This window comes from Phaenicophaeus curvirostris, chromosome 6 (genome assembly GCF_032191515.1).
Source record: "Phaenicophaeus curvirostris isolate KB17595 chromosome 6, BPBGC_Pcur_1.0, whole genome shotgun sequence".
In the NCBI taxonomy this organism is placed as follows: Eukaryota; Metazoa; Chordata; class Aves; order Cuculiformes; family Cuculidae; genus Phaenicophaeus; species Phaenicophaeus curvirostris.
The window spans coordinates 54933754-54957876 of record NC_091397.1 but is presented as its reverse complement, the minus strand read 5'-3'; the positions used below and the strand labels follow the sequence as shown (position 1 = coordinate 54957876).

Below are 24123 nucleotides of genomic sequence, written 5' to 3'. Positions count from 1 at the left end.
TCCTAGCTTTTTCAGAACATATGCACATAAGCTACTTAGAACTCCACTATGCAGCTTTTAGACTAGCATTTTCCTGGACAGAACTATCTTTAAAGGACTCGGAAAGTATAATTGCTAGAGGGTGTTTTAAAAAGAAAATCCTATTTGGATTGAAAGAGTATTTTCTGCCCAGTAAATTAATTGAGTACCGACACACTAATCAAACTTAATAGCTAGCTGTTATTGGTGCACAAAGTAGCTTTACAGGTAGCTTTATCTTTTTTACTCAGTTCCCCTGCTTTAGAAAATAAGCACATCAGCTACAGATTCCAAAGAATATTTACACATTTTTAAAATTCACAGCACTGTTCTAAGTATCAGCTATTCTTTTACAAGTTTTATTTACATTCTCAAAATGAGCTTAGATTTGAAGTTTTCAACTCCACTAAAGCTTTCATATTCTTCAGTGCATTAAAAAATCATTTTAAGAGTTTATAATAATTATTATAATTACCTTTGTCACTGCCGTAATAATAGAAGACCGTCTTACTGATAGCACACCAACGCTTTTGCCATTCAAAGCCGAGAAAACTGTGGTCTGCAATTAATATAATTCATGTTATATCACTTTATGACGTGATTGAAGATAAATATGTTATTTCTTTTCATGAGTGAGGAAAGAGATGGGAAGAGATCGGAATGTGTTAAGGAAAGGAAACAAAATCCTGATATGAAGAAATGCGTGGCACTGAGAGGGAAATTAAAAATAAAAATTGGTAGTACGAAAACAAATGGGAATTTGAAATCATATAGAGAGAAGTCATGTGTAACATTAAATACAAGAAAATAATGAACAACTTCCTATATATTTCCTAGAGTTATTGCAGCATTAAGTGGGTATTAAAGTGACAATATAAGATTTATTGAATCAAGGTAAATATTGACTGAACCAAAGCTGAGATCAATATTTGCCCTCTTGAAGGAAAATAAATCTTGATGCTCACTGAAACATGAAGTCAACATATGGTACTTTTACATATGTTCCTAATGTTTTCTTCAAAAATATCTGAAAATCTCTGAATTATGGCTGACAGTGGACTTTCTCTGCATGATTTTTTTTAGTCAATAAAGAAATTGGATTTTCTTTTAATACTACAGGAGCAATTACGTGCTGAGCTGCTTCTGCATGATAATGCTTCAACATTTTATCTTCTACTCCTTTTATTTATCACTCCTGTATAAAGTTATTTGTGTGTATAGCATCACTGACACATAGACTTCCTACATATATAACATGCACCTGTTTTCTCAAAGATAGTTAGATCTACCTTTTCTGCGTTTTTCCAGGTAACCAGCCTTCAGAACAAATGGAAGATCTGGAGCTGCAATAGCAGGAAACTGATTCCCTGAAAGAAAAAGAAGTTCTGTAAAGCACCGCCTTTCAAGCAAAATACTATAGTAGCATTAATAAACTTACGCATTTTAAAGTGTCAATATCCACGAACTACTGGAAAAAAATAATTCTAGTTACTACCATGCCAAATTATCTTAAGTACAAAAACGCTCTAACATCAGAGCTATTGTAGCTGTCCTCACCACTTTAGTAAGTAAAAATATAGCTGTGCAACAGGTCCTGCGAGCCTCAGGAGGAAAAATATATAATTAAACAGGCTAAGGCAACATAGAAAACATTAGTGTTTTGAACATGGTCTTTAAAGCAAGTTGGATAATGAAAGCAGTAAGTTTTCAAATGTGCAAACAAATCCAAACATCACAATTCAACACAATTAAATTAGGAACATGGTTTTCCATACCAGTTTTGCACAAAAACATCTTGAAACAACATACAGGGTGGGGGCTTTCTATTACACTGTCTACAAAACCAGAAACCAGATGAAGAAATCATAAAAGGTGATTCCTGTTGATAGACATTTTGTGCACGACACAAAAGTACTGCCTGTAGGATCCAAAACGCATTAGTAGATTGCAAAGACATTGCACAGAAGTCTCCAAAACTGCTGATCTACAGATACTAATATTAGATTTTGTAGAATGTAGCAGCATCTGCAAAACGGTAAGTATGTTCCACTGTATTTTTTCCTTTTTCTCCACTGCTAATTCATAGCTAGAAACATGAAAGCAACCAGTGAACCCTGCCTTAACTGAAAATACAAATCTAGATGTTAAAAACTGTGTCCTCCATACTGTATCCTTCTTCTCCTAAAACATAACTATGATTTAAATGGAAGTCCTAGTATTAAGAAATGTGTTAAATATGTCTAATAATTGATGTGTCTATAAATGTCATACTGTTTACCACTAACAAAAAAGTAGAACAGCTATTCCTGTGCTGCTGTTAAGTGCATGTGAGCATCACAGTGAAATCCCTACTACTTATTATTATCAAATATTCCTAAGAGTCACTGTGGGTAGGTCATACTTCACATGGCAGCAATTATTCATCAAAATACACACATTCTCATTAAGTTCTACCAATATAACTTACAAAAAAAAGTATTCATATCAGTAGACAACCTCTGTGATTAAAAAAAAAAATGCTTTAAGCTATGCAGCATGGGTTAAAAGACCAATTGTCTGACCTTGAACCAAACACTGCCTCTGGAAGGTGATATCACCTTCCTGGATTTTTAGGCTGCCCCTTAAAATAGAAATATTTTTTTTAATCAGTGTCCACAAATGAGTTGGTTTATGGTGGTCTCATTTAAATACAGTTGTGAGAAGAGAAATTTAAGAAAAAGAGTTAGGAACTTGCAAAGAATGCTAATTTTTTTAAGTATTAAAGCACTCAAAATAAGAATGCACTTCTTAAATAGCACAACTGGCTTATTGGATAACAAAAGATTTTGTTGGATACCATAAGGTAGTAGATAGAATTTTATACACATTGAAATTCTTACTGCTGCGTTAAAAGTACAAGAGCTATTAGCTCCATGTACACGCACTTTAATATGCTGGAGCTGCCCCCCCTCACTTCATAACATGCAATCACTGCACCAAGTTAAACAAGAATTTAACACAAAGACACCTGCTGGCTAGGACATGGTAAGTTTAATAGTTACTTTAAAAGATGACCTAATGATGACATGAGTGGGGGAGGTGACGAGTTTTACAAATATACATAGTGTGATGCTTAATATTGGTCATTGGGAGGCATCAGTGTGCAACACTTACAGCTTTACCTCATCCAGGAGGGCTCAGTTTACAACAGTGCATCCCCACAGATGTGGAAGATACATAACCTAATTAAACAAACAAACAAACCCAGTTCACCTGTCATTGTTTTTAGTTTAAGAATTTCAACAACTATTCAGATCTAATTTTATACATTACTGTTTGTATCAGTTCAGGTTCTGCCGAGAAAGTTTGGCAAGTGATTATTTAGTGAATAGCCAAATCAAATGGGGCGGATAGTCCCAAATAAGCATGTACTTTGGGGAATTCTTAATGTTATTCTGCCTATAGACAGAAGCGCATCTGAACTAATTGAACTATCAGAGAGGTAGAACTCAAAATTCCGCACTGCTCTCAGTTTTGCTGCTTCTGCTAAGACAAGTCAGGACAAATTTGATGATGGCATTTTCTCAGACTACATTTATTTTGCACGGGGCACTAAAAGCTCGTGAGGAATAGAACCTGCATGAAAAAATGCAGCCTTCCTCTGTTCTGCTGACATCACAGAAAGAAGTTCTTCTCCTTCCCTCAACCTGTAGAGAAGCCTGTTGCTTTTTTGGTTCCTCAAAGCAACTGAAGCAGCAACTCCATGGAACAAGCAGCAGCTGGTCAGCCCCACTGTCACTCACAATCTATAAGTAGCTGAAGCAGAAACAGATACATGCCTATTATCACCCTTCTATCAGAGAAGCTTGGGAACCACAAAATACAATGGAAATTTAAGTGTATGGATAGGAGAGAGGGAATGTCCTCCTTCCAGCTACTGCCTAGAGTCAGCATAGAAGACTCCTCAACTATGTCACCTTCCTAATTTTCTTCCATTTTTTTTCATTGCTTTACTCTCTTGTTCACATCTTAAACAGGACTTAGAGTGACCTGCAATCCTTAGCTGTGGAAACTCCCAACTGAAAGCGTAGAATTTGCACAACAGGTTAGTTTTTGCAGTTGCTTTCAATCAAAATGAATTCAATGGAAATGGACCAGGTTTCATGCAAATCTACTCAAAAAAGTACCCCTAATGTTTACATTACGCTAGGAGCTGAGATCACAGTCATGAGTTGACTACTCCATGGGTCTTTGAATGAGTCAGCTCCATCTGCAAAGAATCTATTTAACACAGAGAAAGACTGTCAAGGAAGAGGCTTTACCATTGTTTTAATAAAAAACTGTGAAGTAAATTAATCAACTCGCTTCAAGTTATATACTCCTTTAGAGTTTAGAGCTCTGAATCCCCAAATATAAACTCTCATGCATGCCCCAGGATGAATATTTTTCCCTTCTTTCATGGATGCAGGTGAAATGGCCTGAATTTCAGTTTCCTTTAGTTTCACTGGAGGTTGTCTACTCAAAGGAATGAAACGTAGAGATGCAAGGAGCTTGCATCCTAGATAGCACCTATTGGTATTAATTTGCTTGGGTATTTGTTGCTCAGATATTTATGGTCAAACTGACTATGAGATCACAGCAAAACCTCTCTCTCAAAGTCAGATCAGCATGTCTTCCTGCCTAATTCCAACCCCTGTATGGTCTGTTTCCAGATACATCTCAAGGATGTAGAAATAAAGATTTTTAAAAGGCCTGTAGTCTTCCCTGGTTTCTTTCTCCCTTGGTACACTATTGTTTCTGATATCAGTTTTAAATACTAAAGAGTAAAGTGGCACTATGAGTCAAGAAGTGTTTATGGTTTGCAGCTGTGAGTTTGCAAGTAGAGAAAGGTACAAAGATTGCTCCTATGTACCCTTCCAGATCTAATTTCTGCTGTATCATTGCTGCAGAGTTGAGGATACAAAAAAGTCTCCTTTCCATTCCCAAGTTATTACCTTACAAATAATGTTCTGGACATTATTCTTTAGAAGTGAAAATCAGGTCCACACTATCCAATATTTAGGGAGATTACCAGCTTGCATCCCCCACAAACAGTATAAAATGAGGGAGATCTATCTGCTTAATGTTGAAGGTTTTCCTTCTTTTTTGACCTTTTTTTTCCTTCTTTTTTGATGCTCACAGGTGAATCTGCCAGAATAATTTCTGGTTTTATCCTAGTGGGAATTACTTTAATGCACTCCAAACTAAAATCTGCAAGCTATGCTCCATGTGCATATTCCCCCGATTGATATGTACAAAGGCCATCAAAGACCAGATCAAAATATTTATGAGGCCTAAACCTTCAAGTTTTAGTGAAAAAGTAAATTACACACGTAACGCATCAGGCTCTTCCTCTTGGCTCTAGGCACTCTTGTGCCAAGTGAGCAGCTGGCAGTTATTATAATGCTATCACTGCCAGGCTAAAAATTCCTCCAGTGAAAAGAGTGATATGCTCTCACTCAAGCATAAAGCCAGCTTTTCTACCAGTCATGTTTTGACTTCAGAAAAACATGAATGTTATTATCATAGGTGCATTAATGCACAGGTTCCTGCACAAATCCAATGCACTTTGTGACTTCAGAAAGACCTCAGCCTACAGCTTATGGCACAGCTACAATTTTTGCAACTTGGTAATCAGACAGTCAAAAGTCTGAATTATACAATTTCACACCCTACTGCAATAGTGAATTTGGCGAGTTACTTAAAAACAGTTTCATCAGTGTCACTTGATATGATAAAGCATGAAATGTAATCATTATGCATGGCATTTTGATTTTTGGAGGACCCAGTGGTGTCAAAACTCCATTCTGTTTACAAAATAAATAAACCAACACCAGGCTGTGTTATTCTGGACCGTATACCAATAGGGATATTTTTTATTTCTTCAGTGTTGGCTAACGGAAACAAAGCAAGAAATAATTAGAGGTCAATGCATTCTAAAGAGCTGCTTAGCATACTTATGGGAAGTAAAACAAGTGAAGTGGAGATAAGTATAATTTGGTTAGTGGTTGATTACAGCTTGCTTTCCTAGTAGAGGATCATAGAATCATACAATAACCAGGCTGGAAGAGACCCACCGGATCATGGAGTCCAACCATTCCTATCATAGATTTAACTATTATAATAGTAAAGACTTCTTGCTCAAATAATAATAATTCACTGTTCTTCAGTCATTGTAAAAGCAAACTGCCAGGACAAAATAAATTAATTATATGGAGAAAATAGTCATTGCTATTTCTTTATCTAAAAAAAAAAAAATCAAATCACAATTACTGAAAATTATTTTTCCAGCTTCTTTTTTACTGCACTGAAGGCTCTTTTGTAGAAAAGGAGAAACTGAAATCCATCCCTGTTTTAAGCACTGTTACAAAATCTCTGACTAGATGTTTCTCTAAGAACGAGTTGCTATTCCAAATATCGAGATAATATGCTTTAAAATGCAGAAAATAAGAAGTTTTGTCCTCAAGCTCGGGGGTTTTGTGATATCTCTCAAGCTGCAATTCTAAATTGGCAAAGATTTTCTGAAAATATTTGTATTAAAGTTGAGCAAAGAAGATGTTTCTAGCAACACAAAAAGTATTTTCATCTACTTCTCTTCCCTCCCACTCTCTCACACACATCTCCCAAAATTCTTCATATCTCTCTATTTCATTTAGGTCTGCAAATACAGCATTTACCCATTTTTAGTAGCTACTACAGAAGGATTCAATTATCTTTGAATCTGTTCATAGCAATACACTGGGGTCACATCTGTTGCACAAGCACTGTTAATCTAGGCTAAAGAGGAGGTGTTTTTCATATGAATACCTTCTCCCTACATTTCTTTTATTAAAGAGAAGATTAATGTACACTGAATTTTAAGAAATTCCATTTCCTAGAGTTTTCTGATTAAGGAAAAGTTAGCACTAGAAAGACCACATAAAATCTCATTAGCTTCATTAACTGTCTTGAAAACTTTCACAGAGCACTTTGCAAATGCAGTAGCCTAATAGCTCTGAATTAGTTTAACAGGCAAGAATCAAAAGACAAATGTTAAAGAAAACACATTTCACAAAGGGGAATAAACATAATGAAAATGTTTAGCTTTTGAAACACTGGTTCAAGAAAAGTTATTTTATTCCACAGCCTGCCTAGTCTATGAAGTTTTGGCCTGGGGCCATCCCCAGCATTCATCATTGGGTTCTCTAACAGGTCACAAAAGTTTTCACTGAACAACTTGCCTTGATATACTCCTCTAAGAAGAGCCAGCAGTCTATTTTATTAAAGAATGCTTAAAGCAGTGCCATCTGTTTCTAGTTTTAATTCTTTCTAATCTGGGATATTAAATTTGGGTTGCAAACACTAACGCCACACCCTCCGCGGCCAAAACGCTGAGTTTTCTTCTTGGCTCCTCCCTTGGAAGGAAAGTGGTATGAGCATTCCTCCTCCCTTCCTTCCTGTAAGCTCAGGAGAAGGCAGTGGGCCAGGCAGCCTAAAAACCACTGTGACATATTCTTTACAGAAATATTTAGTTCTTTTAAGCAGTTAGCACGCTTGAAATCCGTCTCTGTCATTTTCACTTAGCCCCTGATTAAATAACTGTGTATTTAGGTATTTAAAATTTAAAAAAAAGAAACCAAAAAAACCAAAAATAATTATATCTATGACTTCTCAAGCCTCATCTGTTTTCTGAGCAAAGTTTCCTTAGTAGTTGCAATATATTTCATTTGACAAAGACTCCTTTTTTTTAATAAATTACAGGAGTCAGCCAGTCAGACTCCGTTCACCAGGATCCACAGCCTAACAGAATTATACTGGATCATGCTTCTCATCCAAATTTAAATTTTAATTTATAAACTAATATTATCCTGGACTAAAGCATTTTTTTGTTGGCTTTCAAACTGGTTCTAAGATATCCTCTGCTACATTCTGTATAGCACCTTAATGGACAGAGGGATTCATAGCTTTCATCCCATGATCCAGATTTTACTTTCATACAGGTAAATATTAAAATTTCACAAATTAGACTCACAGGATACGGGGGGAAAAAAGAAATTAAAAGTAATGTTTTTTGCTGTGAGCAGGCTTTATCCCCAGGATCATAAAAGGGACTACTGTACGCTTCACAGGAGCAGCATTCCTGCTTCTGCTGTTTCAAAGATTCTGAGGCAAGAAGACAGAAAGAAGATACAGCAGTAAAGAAAAGGTCTCTTGTACGAACGAACATGCTCTAATGAACATGCCAGTGTAATACAAGGAATAGAAATGTAAAAGTTTTGCTTAAATCCCTCCAAGGATCATTAAAGTTTAATCAATCATTCCAGAGAGAGACAGAAAGATTTCAGTAACCCAGAAGCCCATGCTACAGCCGAAAGAAAAATGTATCAGTTGTAGAGATTGACAATTTAGATTTTGCCTATGCAAAAAAGAAGCTCACTCTCTTAGTTTGTTATGAGAAATAAAGTATGCAGGAAAACACAGAGATAAAAATAATGCCTCTGCACTGCAGATAGAAGCAAGTCAAAGCAGACCATCATGGATCAATTAGAGGCACTGGAAATTCTCATGACATTATGTAGGCAAGCTGAAATTTCCCAGCATTGTCTCCCAGACAAGCATACACATCCAATTTTGATTAGAAACCCTAAATAAAGATTCAGCGTATCTACACAATAGCTGAACCACAGAAGGTACTGTTAGCTAATCAGAGAAAATTAAAAGACCAGGAATAAAGAGTCTACAGCTGGAGTATGAGCAGTATGATGTCAAATTGCATATGGATAGCATCTTTAACCACATCATGATTCCTCTATTCCCAAATGACTGATAGGAAGGAAGTCCTACAGGTTTATCAAACAGCGAGTTAAAAGCTAGCATTTAATATGTCCAGGTGAAAAAAACTATTTTCAACTTAGCATCTAAAACATCTGGAAAAGGTAATACTACAATGCAATTGTACATGGCAATTTACTACTACTTTTAAATAGTCACCTGGTAAGAATCCCCTGGAAATAACCACATATCACAACACCTTAAGAAAAAGTTAGGGTAATCAGAGCTAGAAGTTTCCCATTACTTTCTGATTTTGTCATAAGGTTTTAATTAGTACCTTTGAAGGGTCTAAAATTTCATCTTTGGGCAACTGGCACATTTCATTCAGCAAATAAGCCTAAATGACACAAAGCAATGACAAGTGCTTATCTGAACAAGAGAACAATTTAATATATTTTGGCAGAAAAGCTGCCAAATGTCATTTCTTGCTAAGCTAAACAATGAACTTTCAAATTTTGTTTGAAAATTAGTAGGACATGTTCTTTTAGTTTCAGCATCCTAGTAAGCCATGTATTCATTACTTAACAACACTTTGACAGATCTATGAGACCTTAAATCACATGAACTCTGTGCCTCTTGTCTTAATGTTGGTAATACCACACAAGCCAGATTCTTCACAAATCACACACCAATTAAACAAAAAGCACATAAGCTTTCCTCCTCTTAATTTTACCATTTTCTGGTTTTTTCCCCGTGCCCTCTCCTAAGTAAGCTCTCTTGTGCGTACCTGCTTTCCTAAATTTTTCCGTTCCTAGCTCCAGAAGCTAGTTTAAGCCTCCTTTTAAAAAAAAAATAATTTAAAAAACAAACCAAAAAAAACCCAACAGAATAGTTCAAGATGTGCCAAATTAACTGACCAGGAAACCCATCCAATTTGAATTTCAGACTGTGATAGGGATATTTGGGAAGGAGAACATTTTAACTACTGGTCTCATCAGAAGTGCAACACACTGGAAACACAATGAGCAATACTAAAGAAGTCCAGGGAAACTAGGAAATTTTCAGACTACCACAAACACCAGTGAAAAACCTCAACATAAATTGTATGAGGTTTTGTGCATGGAAGTTACTTATGCCAAGTGGCAGCCCTCCTGGATTAACTGTGTAGCCTGCAAAGTTCCAACTGTTCTGACTCCTGGCCAAAGGCTTGGCCTGCTAAGCTTCTGAAAGGAAACAGAAGTACACACTTTGAGCATTTTAAATTCTCTAACACCTCATATCCTTGATCAAAAAGAGTTCTAACATTACTGGTTGGAGCCGAAATATCTTTCATCTGTGTAAAGGAAGAGATTAGAATTCTTACGGTCAGCTGAAAACAGACTCACATCTTTAAAAGTGGCACTTGCTGATTTCAATGAAGTAGTTCAGGAAAGCTACAGTTTTCATTTTTCACATTTTATGTATTCCTGCAAACACAAAATGGCTTGAATGTTCTGCCTCATTGCCTCATTTTTGATACATTTCTTCTACTACTGATAATTTAAGTAAAAGGCTATGCTCAGTGATCAGTGAACTATCACACTCAAAGCTCCTCTGCATTCAAAAGCTAATTTGAATTAAGATGGAGGTATTACTTTACACTGCAGCCTGCATGTAAAGACAAGCTTTTATAAAATAAAAACAAAAGAAAAAATAATTTCACACAAGCCTTTCAAGTTTTCCCTTGTAGCACACAAAACGCATATCAAATATCATTCATCACATATAAGTAGGAAGTTCTGGTAGAATTACAGCCTCCCGCAATGATGACATTACATTTTAAAAAAAAAAAAAAAAAATCAATCTACAGAGCAAGACCATGAGAAAACTTAAAGGGAAAAAACTCCAAGGTGAATAACACAGTCTCTTTTATTTCTAAGTAGTCTGAAAGAGTCAATAAAAATCCAAAGGTTTTAATGTTGGAAAACTACATTACTATTTTCAAACCTACTCTCACAAGGACATTGCTACCACACACACAAAAAAAATACTCCTATTTTCTTTCAACTGCATGGGGCCACGCTTAAAAGAACAAGGGAAACACAGTAAGAAGCCAGAAGAAAACTCCTGTGTTTCCTGGAAGCTTTCCAGACGTAAATTTCAGTGGTCATTCACCTTGGGAGAACTGACTATGACAGGAAGAACCACCTTCCAATATCAACTCCATGTATATGGAATGACCACGCTGATATTTTCCACTCCATTTGAAGTCTCCAGAAGAAATCGTACACTGGAAGATGCAAGCAACAAGAGCTCTGGCAAACGCTATTTTTCTTTAACAAGAGAGAAGAGATCATACCAACTACTCAAATTCTCCCATAAGTCACTCAAAATGCCCACTTTATTTTTTCAGTGGCCCTTCTAGGCAATACCAACCTACAGAATTCATTTCCTTTTTCACAGATTATTATCTTTCTAAGATGATTCTATGCATTTCTCAGTTGGTTTAGGATCCAGTAGGAATATTTGAAATCATATTTTTAATTTGCAGTTACAATTATTTTTATTTCAATACCACTTATAGGACTGAAATCCAGCCACGAAAGACGATCACTTAGATTGACTTGCTAAATGCCAGCTTTTTTTTTTTTCCTATGGGAATCACATACAGGTTTCCACACCTTCAGCACCTATGATGTGTATCCCAAAGTGTTAAGGGATTGGAAGTTCACAAAACTGAGTAACCATCATATTTTGCAACAGAGGTCACAATTTGGGAAAAGAATCAAAAGAGGAGTTGTGATTAAGTTTTATGGCATATCTGTATAAGAAGAAAGACAACACATTGAGATACATGGGCATTTTTTAAAACTTGAGACTTTTACAATGAGGAATTAGCTGAGTAAATGTCAGTGGGATTTCTTCCAAACTCATTGAACACTCATCTTATGTCCCTTGATTCTCACACCACACCTGAACTTTCCTTAAGCCTACCTCTGCACATAAATCTAAATTGAGGATTAGAAAGACAAACAGCCCAGTGAATGTAACAGCCCACTGCTGAAATTCAAACTAGTTGTAACATTAAAGGTGTACAAATTAACTGAACCTGCTAATGGAATCATGTTGCTTGGTCTGTGGATATAAGTGGGACAGGATTTCTAAGAAATATAATAACGTTTATCAGATAACTAGTAGCACGGGGAAAAAAGCCAGACAAGCCTCCAGACAGGCAAAAAAGCTCATTTGTACAAAACCTCCTTGGTTGTTTTCACTTTATGGCAACTGGTTAACACACACGCACTCCTCTACAAACCTGGCTTATCAAACTGCTGAACATACACAGTATTGCTTAAAAGCTGTACGAAAACCAAAGAATTCAAACCTACAAACATTTTTAAAAAAACCATACAGTGGTTCTTCTAATTTTAAATGTGTTGATTCAGTCCTCTTTTAAAGTGTACAAAAATAATTGTGTCAAAGCTATATTATTTTGCTGTTGCTAAATTTCAATGGAGCAAATTTTAAAGTTGATCTATGAACACCAGAAAAAGAAAATGGGACTTTTGATGGAAATGCTGACCCAACTTTAACTATGACAATGCTAACAGCACCGCTATAATAAATCTGTCAGTTTTTGTAATGCCTATGACAATCCCATTAATATGAATGATGTACACTTCACATAGCATACTACACAGCAACTGCACAAGTTATATCATCTCCATTCTGAGTAACAAATCAGTAATCAATATTTGTAAAAGCAGACTAATCCTTTGTAAAATCACTGGTTTGGTGATTGAAGAGTTTGCTCAATTTACACAGTTAATCCCTCTTCATCTGCTTGAGCCCTCTATTTATTCCACCACTTACAGTGGTAGCTATAGCAGATTAATACATCCCTCCATGCTAAACATGTCTTGACAATTGACCCAGCATATTGCTGTCAGGATAATCTTTACAAACACTGAGCTTTTCTTACCAAGCCTAAAGGCAACATTTAGAAATCAAAAGTTTACAAATAGTCTCAGAAAGATCCCCTCACACATATTATCACTTTTCCGTTTAATTATTTCTTGGGGGTAGCATCTACTGTCATATTTTAAGGCCCCAAAAGGTAACCTCCTGACTTTTTTTGATTACTAGGGATTGAAATCATTATAATGATGCAGCCACACAAAGACTTTTTTTTAGCAAGAAATTTCTATAGAGACAGGGAAAATGGCAAAGAATATGTTGTAGCACCTTAAGTGAAAAACTTGGATGGCTATCTATGTAAATATAAGTAAATCAGCATCCTTTCTTCAAAGAAATGACCTGAAGCAATAGTACTAAGTTGAAAAAAAGGTCACCATGAGGTCCATAGTGAGAAAGGAAAAAAACAATGTTTAATTACAACAGTCAAAAATATTTAGTTAGACCTACATACATCTCTCTAGCTCCAAAATTAATTTTATAATAGAGATTAGTGTGGTCATTCAAGATTCAAAGAAAACAAGTGTTACGAGATAAATCAGAGAAACTGATGCTCATAACAGAAACTGCAACATGCTGGTTTGGCCAATACATTAATTTCTAAGCTGTAGAGCCTAAATTATCCAGGTACAGCCACAGCACACATCACAAATTTGATGTGCTTGATTTATAATTTGAAATAGATCCACAGGAAAAAAAAAAAAACAACAAAACTGTAGTAGGAACACTAATTTGAAGGTGCTTTTAAAGCAAAGACCAACAAGGGGTTTAGATTATCAAGACAGAATCTTGCTAAGCAGAAGGACAACCCAAAAGTCAGCACAGATTTGTTATGTTTCACCATTGAGACCCTGTCAGTCTTACAAACCAAAAAAACAAGACTGAAAACTCATACTATAATATGGAACAACCTAAGCTTTATCATTTGTCTATTAAACATAGAAAAGCGTCACTGTTGAACAATACCTTTTGAAGACTTAAAGAGCTGAGCTGGAGCACAAAACAAGTCATAGAATCATAGAATAACCAGGTTGGAAGAGACCCACCGGATCATCGAGTCCAACCATTCCTATCAAACACTAACCCATGCCCCTTAGCACCTCGTCCACCCGTCCTTTAAACACCTCCAGGGAAGGTGAATCAACCCACCTCCCTGGGCAGCCTGTTCCAGTGCCCAATGACCCTTTCTGTAAAGAATTTTTTCCTAATGTCCAGCCTAAACCTCCCCTGGTGGAGCTTGAGGCCATTCCCTCTTGTCCTGTCCCCTGTTCACTTGGGAGAAGAGCCCAGCTCCCTCCTCTCCACAACCTCCTTTCAGGTAGTTGTAGAGAGCAATGAGGTCTCCCCTCAGCTTCCTCTTCTCCAGGCTAAACAACCCCAGCTCTCTCAGCACACTTCAAGAAAAGAAGAAAATGAAAATCTGAAAGACGCACCAATCTTCTGACTCCCTCTCTTCCACCTTAAGAAGCAGTTAGCTTTCTAAAAATCCCAGGCTTAACTAACCACCTAAAGCTAGCTGTGGTGACACAGTCTCAGGGGCAAATACTGAGCTTCACATTTGTGTCATTTTCAGGTTGAGTGAAAGAAGCGATGTAGGGCACAGTTAGCCTGCAACACAGTAGAGTGCAGCAAGCAAAACAAGTTCTGGAGGAGTTTTGGCCAATCAGAAACTCAAATGCAGAGTAGAAATAATTTTTTTGAGCAAAAATTCTAGATCCTCCCTTGAGGCAAATCAAAAAAGGATGAAGCCTTACTCAGTGGTTTAAAAGCACACTAGGATTTAAGCCTATTAGGAAAAAAGGCATTTTGTAAGTACGTGAAGGATTATGGACTGCATAGTGGCTCAGGGTTTTTTATCTTTCTTCTGTTATTCCGAATTTCATAAATCAAAGCCCACTGAGCTGGAAATTGTTGCATAGAATATTTTTTTAAAAGATTTCTGCAATACAGAATACAATCTGGCTTAGAAATTTTAAACCTCTGGCAAAAATGTCATATGGGACTTTGACAAAGCAGTAACGTTACAGCTCAGTTGTAGCTTCAACACTTAGTTGGATTATGGAAGCCTGTGTAATCATCTCTAATTTGCAATACACTGAGTAACTCAAAAAAAGACCAAGCATGACAAAGACACCTATTGCACGTGATGGGAACATGAAGAGCATCACAGACATTGCCAACAAGAAGGCTGCACTTTATCCTACTGACAATTTCACTAGCCAATAGCTGAAAAAGCCCAACTATACTTAGTCTTGACTGACCAGTGGATGGAGGTTGAAACCACCATTCAGAAGGGTTTCCTGAGACCTCCCAGCAACATGGATAAAACCCATAGAGTTTATTTTTAAAGTCATACTGGGTGGCCAAAACGATGTTATGTGGTGCTTTAGAGTGCTTCTGAGATATAATTTTATATCCTTCTCTACTCAGGCATTATCCTATAACCCATTTGGCTTGAGCAACTAATCACAGAGGCTTCTAATCTGGTCTCTAAATGACATGAGTGCCAAAAAGAACAAACAAATGTCACTGAGGAAGTCTGCAACTGTGGCAAAACCTTAAAAATACATTAGATTTTCCACTGTCCCACTGCCATTCAGAGAAATTCAGTCAGGAAAACATCTGGGGAGCCAGAGTAATAGTTGGCACCTCCAGTGGAAGACAAAGCAAGACCAGATTTCAGAACTGCAGTATCCCAAGGTGCCAATAAACAACACATTGGTTTTGCCTCCAAATCCACGGTGAAGGCCTGAATGGATATTAGGATAGCAAACAAGTTGCAGGTCTCTGCAAGGGCTCAGCCAAGCAGCTGCTACTTGTGCTCAAGGCCAGGCTGCAAAAATCATAGAATCACAGAATAGTTTGGGTTGGAAGGGAACTCAAAGATCATCCAGTTCCAACCCCCCTGCCACAGGCAGGGACACCTCCCACTAGCTCAGGCTGCCCAAGGCCCCATCCAACCTGGCCTTGAACACCTCCAGGGATGGGGCAGCCACAGCTTCCCTGGGCAACCTGGGCCAGGGCCTCACCATCCTCATGGAGAAGAATTTCTTCATTATGTCTAGTCTAAATCTACCCCTCTCCAGTTTATACCCATTGCCCCTCATCCTATCGCTACAGGATTTTGTAAACAGTCCCTCCCCAGCTTTCTTGTAGCCCTTTCCAGGTACTGGGAAGTTGCTATAAGGTCTCCTTAGAGCCTTCTCTTCTCCAGGCTGAACAACCCCAACTCTTGTTGGGAGAAGGAAACCAGCTGGAGGGATCAGACTGCAGGTGGTGAAGAAATGGCAAGACTGACAGGCCAGAATGCTGAAATCCTGAGGCAATTTCTGTGAAGCAGCAACAGTTATGATATACTGCCGAAGATGCCTGTTAACCCTTCAAAATATATTGGTCGTGTGGACTCCTCCAATACCCTGTAGCGGCAGCATTGGCCATTGCAGAATAAAGCATAAGGCATTATAGGGTTATAATTGGTTTAACAAGACCTTTTCAGCAGCTGACAGGCAATTAAGTCTTCAGTTTAGCTCTAAAATATTTACTCTGACTCTCTTACTGCATATAAAGACATACCTCCGAGCGTATCACAATTCCTGTTACAACTACTAATGCCCCCTTTAGGACTTTTAAGCAAGTTTCATACAGGTAATGTAGAAGATGCACAGATTACTTGAGTTTTTTACATATTACTAAAGACATTATCAAAAACGTTTCAAGCAGTATGCATTTTCCCCAAGAAAGCTGTAGCATAGTTTACTTTTACTCACATTTTGACGCACATCTTTATAAATTTTATATATTTTAACTCATCGACATAATCCAGTTCCCCTTGTTCAGTATGTCATTTCACAAGCATAAAAGATGCAGAACCACTTTGCTTTTAGACATCCCAAAAGAATAAACATGCATATACGATGACTAATCCATTACACATTCTCTACACAGGTTTCTACAATGCAGAAATAGGAGTGAACAGATGTACTTCAAGGCAAATTTTGTGTTGAGAATGATCAGTTGATTAGGTACAGGGCAAAAAAAAAATACACAGAGGTTGTCAACACTACTGTCATGCACAGAAAGGAAAGTTAAGAGTCATTTGTTATTTTCAGTTGGAGAGGTCACTAATGTTATCTTGCACACGATGATTTGATGCACTAGGTATGATTAATGCTTGTTTAAAGGACACTGCCAAGGTCTCTAGGTCAGACTGTGACCTTCCATTTTTTTCAGATATCCATAAGCTGAATTATAGTAATTCTGTAAGTGCTTTCTTCCCTCTTGAAACTATTTTAATAGTATCTGCTACTATCAAAACAAGAAATCCAACAGAAAAAGGTGGCAAAATAGCAAGAAAAAAATTCCAGCAGGGAAGCAAATGCTTCAGAATCATACTTGTATTGTATTCTTTTAGTGGTTGGTCCCATTGTGACTATCACATTCTAACACCTTCCGTTCACAGGTTTCGACAGCCTCATGAATATACGTGTCTTAATGCTTTGGGATAAAATTGCTTATGTTTGGACTCAAAGCTCTTCCTCAAAGTCACTTTAAGGTGCTTCAAAATTTTAAAGACAAATGCAAACTAAACGTGTTCGCTTTTTTTTCGCTAAAGAATTGAAAAGCAAAGTTCTCAAAACTCAGTAAGATGTTACATTTTTACACAACGTGTACAAATTATATTCCTTAACTTATTCTTGCATCTCAGGCTAGAGCTTTAGCTGTCTTTACCTCCAACACAGATTAGAGATTTTAGGACCATCAGTTTATGGACAGAATTAATCTTCTTTTCTCATTTAATTTTTCATGTATTTTTAAATAGCTTCAAAATCCAAGCTGAGGCATTAGAAAATACACAGCAGAAGTGTTATCTCAAATATTTGGAAAAATGAACTGTTGTCTGGATCATACCTGGAAATCTCAATTTATATCAATATAGAGACATATAATTTTCTGTCCATGAATATGGGAATGGCTATTATCTAGGCCAAGATCACTTTAAAATGAGAAATAAGCACTAGCATACTTTTTTTTAAGCACAAAACTTTCTTTCTTATATTAGATTTGTTTTTTACTGCAATATTTCTTTTGAAAATAATTTTTCCCCCATGATTTTCCAACAGCTTTAAGAGGAAGACGCTTTTATATATCAGCATTACATGGCACTTGCTTCAGATTTAAAATGTAACTCTGTGATTATATTTTTCCCTTTATGGCTGTACTTCCCAATGTTCAATAACAGACTGATTTCTATATTGTCCATGTATTCTTCTGCTTTTCCACAGGGTAGCAGTGTGCTTCAGAACAAGGCCACCACTGTGGGAATATGAATGAGTACACAAAATCCCTGCAGAAAGCAGCTGTTCTCTCTTGTACATATGCAAATGTAAGAATGCTAAATAATGGGGGCAGCTTTATTTCACATAGGCAGAGAACAACAGAGCCAAAGTGGATTACAACAAAGTTTTTGTAGGAAGCAGTGAACCAAAGTCTACAAAAAAGGATATGAATTCTTCTTCATGTTCTCAGTCACGAGAATCACGCTTCTGAGGAAAATACTGATTAATTTTTATAAAATTAATCCTGAAAATAATTTTTGAACCCCAAACACAAAGACACAGATGCATTTTTTTCTAAGACAGCGAGTGTATTCAAAAACATTATCATGTAATCAAGACAGAAGCCTGGACATTTCCCCCCGTTCCAGTACTATCAGTCTTACGTATGACCTTGGACAAGTCATTGAATCTAACTCAGTTTTCTTGTCCATAAAATGGAGATAATACCTCTGCCCAGGGCTACCGGGAAGCTAAATTCATCGTCCATAAACGTGATTTGAAATAGCAAGGTGAAAGGGCTTTATCAGTGTTACATACTGCTGCATTTTTCATTGCATTTAATAAGCCTAATGAAACCATGTAAATTTTGAATGACAACATTAAGCAGATTTTTCAGGCCAGCTCTTGCTAGAAGTAAAAGGCGTTACAGATTTCTTGAGATGACCCCGATTTGAGCTCTGACAACTAATGGCTGAGTCAGAACATTGCTATGTGAAGTACTGTGAAGAGTCTTCCAGATGTCAGTTGTTCTAACAGGGGACCATTTATTCAATACCGGAGAGAGCAGTTGCAGCAGTGATAAAATAGGAAGAAGAAATGCTAGAAAAGAAGAAATGGTTCACATTTGCTTGCCGGTTAAGCAACAAGCAACACTAAAATCTCTCAAAGCCTGTGACTGGCATTCACTGCTGCTTCTCACACCAGTAAGTGCAGGGACAAGAACTAATTTATCAAACCAAAAATATACAAGCCACAGACTAAACTGCACAATTCCCCACGCTGACCAGCTACAACTCCTTATCATAGAAAGCTGCCACCACAACTACAGTGTTTTTTTAGTAAAAACACACACCCCTTGAATTCACAGCCCATTACTAAAGTCCTTTGACAATATGACTTTCACAATAACAGTGAATGTCCCACCTGTCTCACCTAACAGATACATGCTTAGGGCCACCACAGCTGCTGCACTTTTAAACAAACATAAATTGATTGTAGCTAAAACTACATAATTCAGCAGCACAAAGTTACATAAGAGATACTGTTTTAGTTTGCACGCTCTTCCTGATATGCTCCAAAACTGTTACATGCATATTTTAAAAAGAGAAATCTAAACCAAAATAATTCACCTACTATGCTCAAATATCATTTACAGCGAACACCCTCATCATTGAACGAGTCTATGAGCAACACAAGACTGAACTTTACGATTCAGAATCTTCTACTTTTTTAGAGGATTATTCAACAAAATAACTTCAGAGAATAAAAAGTCACATTTCCACTAGCACTGAGCTTCATGTTTGTACTGATATTTAAGCAGAGTTGATAGGACTGCTACTTTGGGCAGTGGACTCCAATTTTTGCTGTCATCTACCACCTTACTGCTTGTGGTGCTAAGCCATGAGTCTTCTGTACCAGTATCAGGCTGAGCTGCCAGATGTACTTAGACCCCTGTCTAATAGCTACTACACTTGCATAAAATCATCTCTGGACCCCACACACAGTAAGGACACTTCCAATGCTGTCGCACTAGCTGCATGAGCCATGTCAGCTGAATAGAGGACCAGTCTGTCCACAGGTCTGCTTTCGTGATCAAGTACCCCGACAGCCAGAGGAACACCAGATGGAAAAAGCAGACTTTCTTCCACAACATGAAGTGTCAGAACAGCAGAAAATAACAAAAGCACGTGAAAACAAGCATACTCGCAGACATTTCTGCACTAGGTTCTCCTAAACATTGCACATATTTTTTCATATGAGTTTACAAATTCAATGTTTTCCCCTCATCTGGGAATGAAACACATGCAACTATTATAACAAGACGCCAAGGATTTGCTTTTTTTCCCCTCTCCCTTGAGACATGAGAGAATTTCCGATCCCAGAGAAGGAGAATGGACAGGAACTTGTGGGGCTTTCTTTAGTCTGCCTGACTCCCAGCACCCCTTTCTCCTCATTTCCTAATCCTGTTCTAAACTTCAAGGTGGGAAATAACAGCATGCTGCAAATGCAGGAGCAGGCGCAGAGCACAGGTCAAAGGCCTGGAGTCCAAAGCTAGGAGCTGAGCTTGGCAGAGCAATAAACCAATATACATTGATTACAGAAGCTATCATCAAGCCTAGCAGGGGTATGAGAGAACTAGAAACATCTGTGACTATCAGAGGTGAAAGAAAGCACATGAAACACAAGCATGAAACTCAGGAAACCAGCTTCTGCCATAGTATTAATGGTATAAATACAACTTCTCAGATGAACTGTATCTTCCAATGTAAATCCAACTGGTTAGCATGTAGCTTTCCAGCCAGAGGACATTTTCTTTTTAAGCAACAGCTTCAAAGCCATCAAGCCTGCAACACTCATGTTAGAACCTGATGACCATTTCGTAGTCCACAACCACACTTGAATACCAATCAACACCACATCAAGAGTGGGCTGCTCAGACCCATCCTCTCTCTTGCAGCTAATGAGAATCCAAAGTACACATCTGACACATACTGCCCCTCATATGATGGGAGAGGAGATGAAGGGTCTTCTGGACACAGCAATGGAGGAGATTAACATCACACCATTCTGACAGTTTATTTCCGTAACCACCTAGACTTCCCAGAATTCTCTACAGAAAACGCAGGAAACTTCCTGCACAGAAGTTAGTGGGAAAATGAGCGTGCAGGAAACCACCTTTCTCTCATCATTTACCCTTCTTTATCTCTTCTTTCTCCATACTTTTGGTCCCAGCTCCCTGAGATCCTGATGTATTTAATGACCTCTTCCATTTATGGAGAAGTGACCTCCCCGAGTTACCCAGATCACGTTGCGCACCCGCTTGACTAACTGGCAGCTCTCAATATTGGGAAGACTCTTAGCCAAGTGAGCTCTTTATTCCTACACATCCCTACTCTCCTGACACAGCCCTTATAGCAGGGTGAGCACGCCACCACCGCTGGGCAACAGTCCTGTTGCCAGCTAGACTCACAGAAACAGAATCCCCAAGCCATCTGCCCAGAAGGGCTGAGGCAAAGGGGTTGCACAGGCATCGGGGACGGAGCTGTAAGACAGGTCAGCTGTTCTGAGGGAGCCACATCCAGCCCGTCAATCAGGAACCACCTCTCCCCTAGGTTATGACACTCCAGGGAATGAGGTAAACGTGAAGACATTTGTTGGCTTTACCCTCTCCTTTCAGTGCTCTCTTTGATCAGCTTTGAACATCTCATTAAAAGTGCAACAGAAAGTATCCTATTACTTTTCTATTTTTAATAACACTTTCTCCACTGGACCCTCAGTCTTCAGTATTATACTCTATCACAGGTACAGTCTTCTAACACTAAAAATGTAAGAAATGCTTTGAATCACAAAGCATATCTGCAATTAAAAAGAACCAGTCCTTCTACCCCAGCAGGAGCCAGTAAGAGGCATTGGATGCTGACCAACTGGGGAAAAAAATATAAATAAATAAACCAGAAAAACTCCCAGAGAAGTCTTTTACTTCAGATACCTGCTCTTATTCCCAAATCACAGATGGTTTTATCTAAAGTAAACATCTGGCACAGGTCTGATGACTGTTTCACGGACAGCACAGTTACCTACACAGAAGTAATAAACTAGTGGGTGTCGTGTGGTAACCGTATCAGCTACCCTCCTGCAATTCAGACACGCCTGCCCTAGCACCCCATGCCAGACAGACACAAGCTCTGTCCTCAAAAGCAATAACTCCAAGGCTGTGAACCTACCATGCTCACTAGCTCTCAGCACAGCTGTTTAGCCCAGGGACACTGATGCCGTGACAGCTCTCCACCATGTCTCAGCACCACACTGGATTGTACACCCTTGCCTTCTTTATTTGCAGAGTATCTACCGCAACGGGACTCTATTTTTGTTAGCAACCTTTGAGCACTTTAGGAATGACAAGAGTAAAAAATAAGAAGCAGTGTACGTGACAGAGCTTGTATCAACAGATTTGGAAAACTCCATACAGAACAGACTCTCCTCTGAAGATATATTCCCTTGCTACAGTTATCCTCAAAACCCACGGGACCAACATTGATACATACTTCACAACTAAGAGGTCTTCAGACAGCTATAACCAGCTCCCACATTTATTTATTCTAATATCTGCTGTGTTCATAGCATATATTTTATCAGCATGTCTCTGTGAAACAGTCCACCGCACAAAAGCGTGGCTGAAACACAGAGCAAAAGCCATTGCAATAAATGTAATTAGTACTGTAGCAATACCATATGTACTAACTGTACTTCACTATGAAGGCTTACACTGATTACTGCAACATAAAAATGTCCATTAAAATAATGTTAATTGTATTTATTAGTACTGTATTTCATAAGATGTTAACTACAGCTGTGGCCTCTGCTCTGTAAACACAAAAACAGGACCTACCCACTCTTAGAGAAATTCTCAATATTCAGCACTGTCCAAATCAAAAGCAAGAAGTTTAAAAACATAATTTCAGTCCATTTAAGATGCATGCAGTCATAGTAGCCAACATTTCCCCCAAATGCAAGACCAGACAAAAGTTTGAAGCACGAAAACCCTGACAATCTTTTTCCCCTGCTTTCTCCCAAGATGAGCAATTTTTAATCAGAAAGTAATTTTAAAAAAGCATTAACTTGGTGTTAAATTCTGATCAATGCAGACTAAGACATACACTTCAAACTGAAAATACAGGGCAGACTTCCACAGCTGCAGCTCTCAAATGCATATACCTAACTTATTTTGAATTGTTTATTAGCCAGATTGCAGATAATGACACAACTATTTGCCTAACAAACTAAGAGACACACTGTCAGTATTTTCTAATGAAACCTTAACTAAATGCATTTAATTCTTGAAAGGCCTGTTCTGTTTTAAAGAACGTTTGGATTAAACATCAGGTCTTGGAATCATAAATGTAAGACTTCATCCAGCAGTCTGTTTTACATGATACATATACTGGTTTTTCATTCCAGGAACCTGCAGAAGACTGCAGAATCTGGAAAACTTTGCTATTACTTTTAAAAGGTGAATAATCACACTAAGCATGACAAGATGATTACAGTGCTAACCATGGAATCTGATTTATCTTTAAAAAGATCAGTTTAAATCATCAGAAGCTGCATTTGGTTTTATTGGAGATTCATCATATTGAAAGCTTTTTGAAGAAAACAACAAAAATAGTTTTGTTTTAATGTTAAGAAGGGTCAGACTAATAGATATAAATTATTTTAGTGTCTTAGTATGCCAAACACCTGTGTGCAGCTTTCAGTGAAATGGCTGAGTTATAGACCATTTTAGGTTTGAAAAGCCAAAGCAGTTTAACATAAAGATGTAGATGACTTGTCAGACGTACTTAGCGCAATGAAACTTGTGCTTGTAGAAATACAGAGGTTAACACTGTCATTAGCCAAAAGGTAGACCCAAAGTGCAGATTCCTGAACATCATCTCAGCAGTTCCCAATATCTTTGCAATACACTGAGACAACAGCTCATGCAACTGCACCATAAAGTTTTAGCAATGAACTGAATTTCTAGCCTGTGTGTTAATCACATCAATTGCACTGTGATTCTACGACACTGCTCAAAAAGTTTGGAATAATAGGTATTTATTTATGAGATTAACCAGCATACCTGGCAAAAAGAGACAAAAGCCAAATAAATTACAAATTCAAAAGCAAGTAATAACAGATTTAGGTATTAATCTTCAATTAGTACTTCAGTATTATCTCAACAGCAAGTGGAGAATTTCCATTGGCATCAGGAGTTAAGACTGGGCAAGGACAGAAAACTTTCCTTAAGCCTACATAATTCTCTGACTTGCGTGGGTTTTATGCCTTTTTT

At 37.7% G+C, this 24123-nt stretch overlaps 1 protein-coding gene across 1 annotated transcript in view; it reads right to left on the bottom strand.

The window, feature by feature from the left end:
* The window catches only part of SKAP2 (src kinase associated phosphoprotein 2), a 117690-nt gene that overhangs the window by 46764 nt on the left and 46803 nt on the right, over positions 1-24123 (bottom strand). The window contains exons 5-6 of the mRNA XM_069860249.1: positions 1308-1385; positions 494-577 (exon numbers count right to left, since the gene is read on the bottom strand). Of these exons, the coding sequence (XP_069716350.1) occupies positions 494-577; positions 1308-1385 (162 nt within the window). The remainder of the gene's footprint in view (positions 1-493; positions 578-1307; positions 1386-24123) is intronic.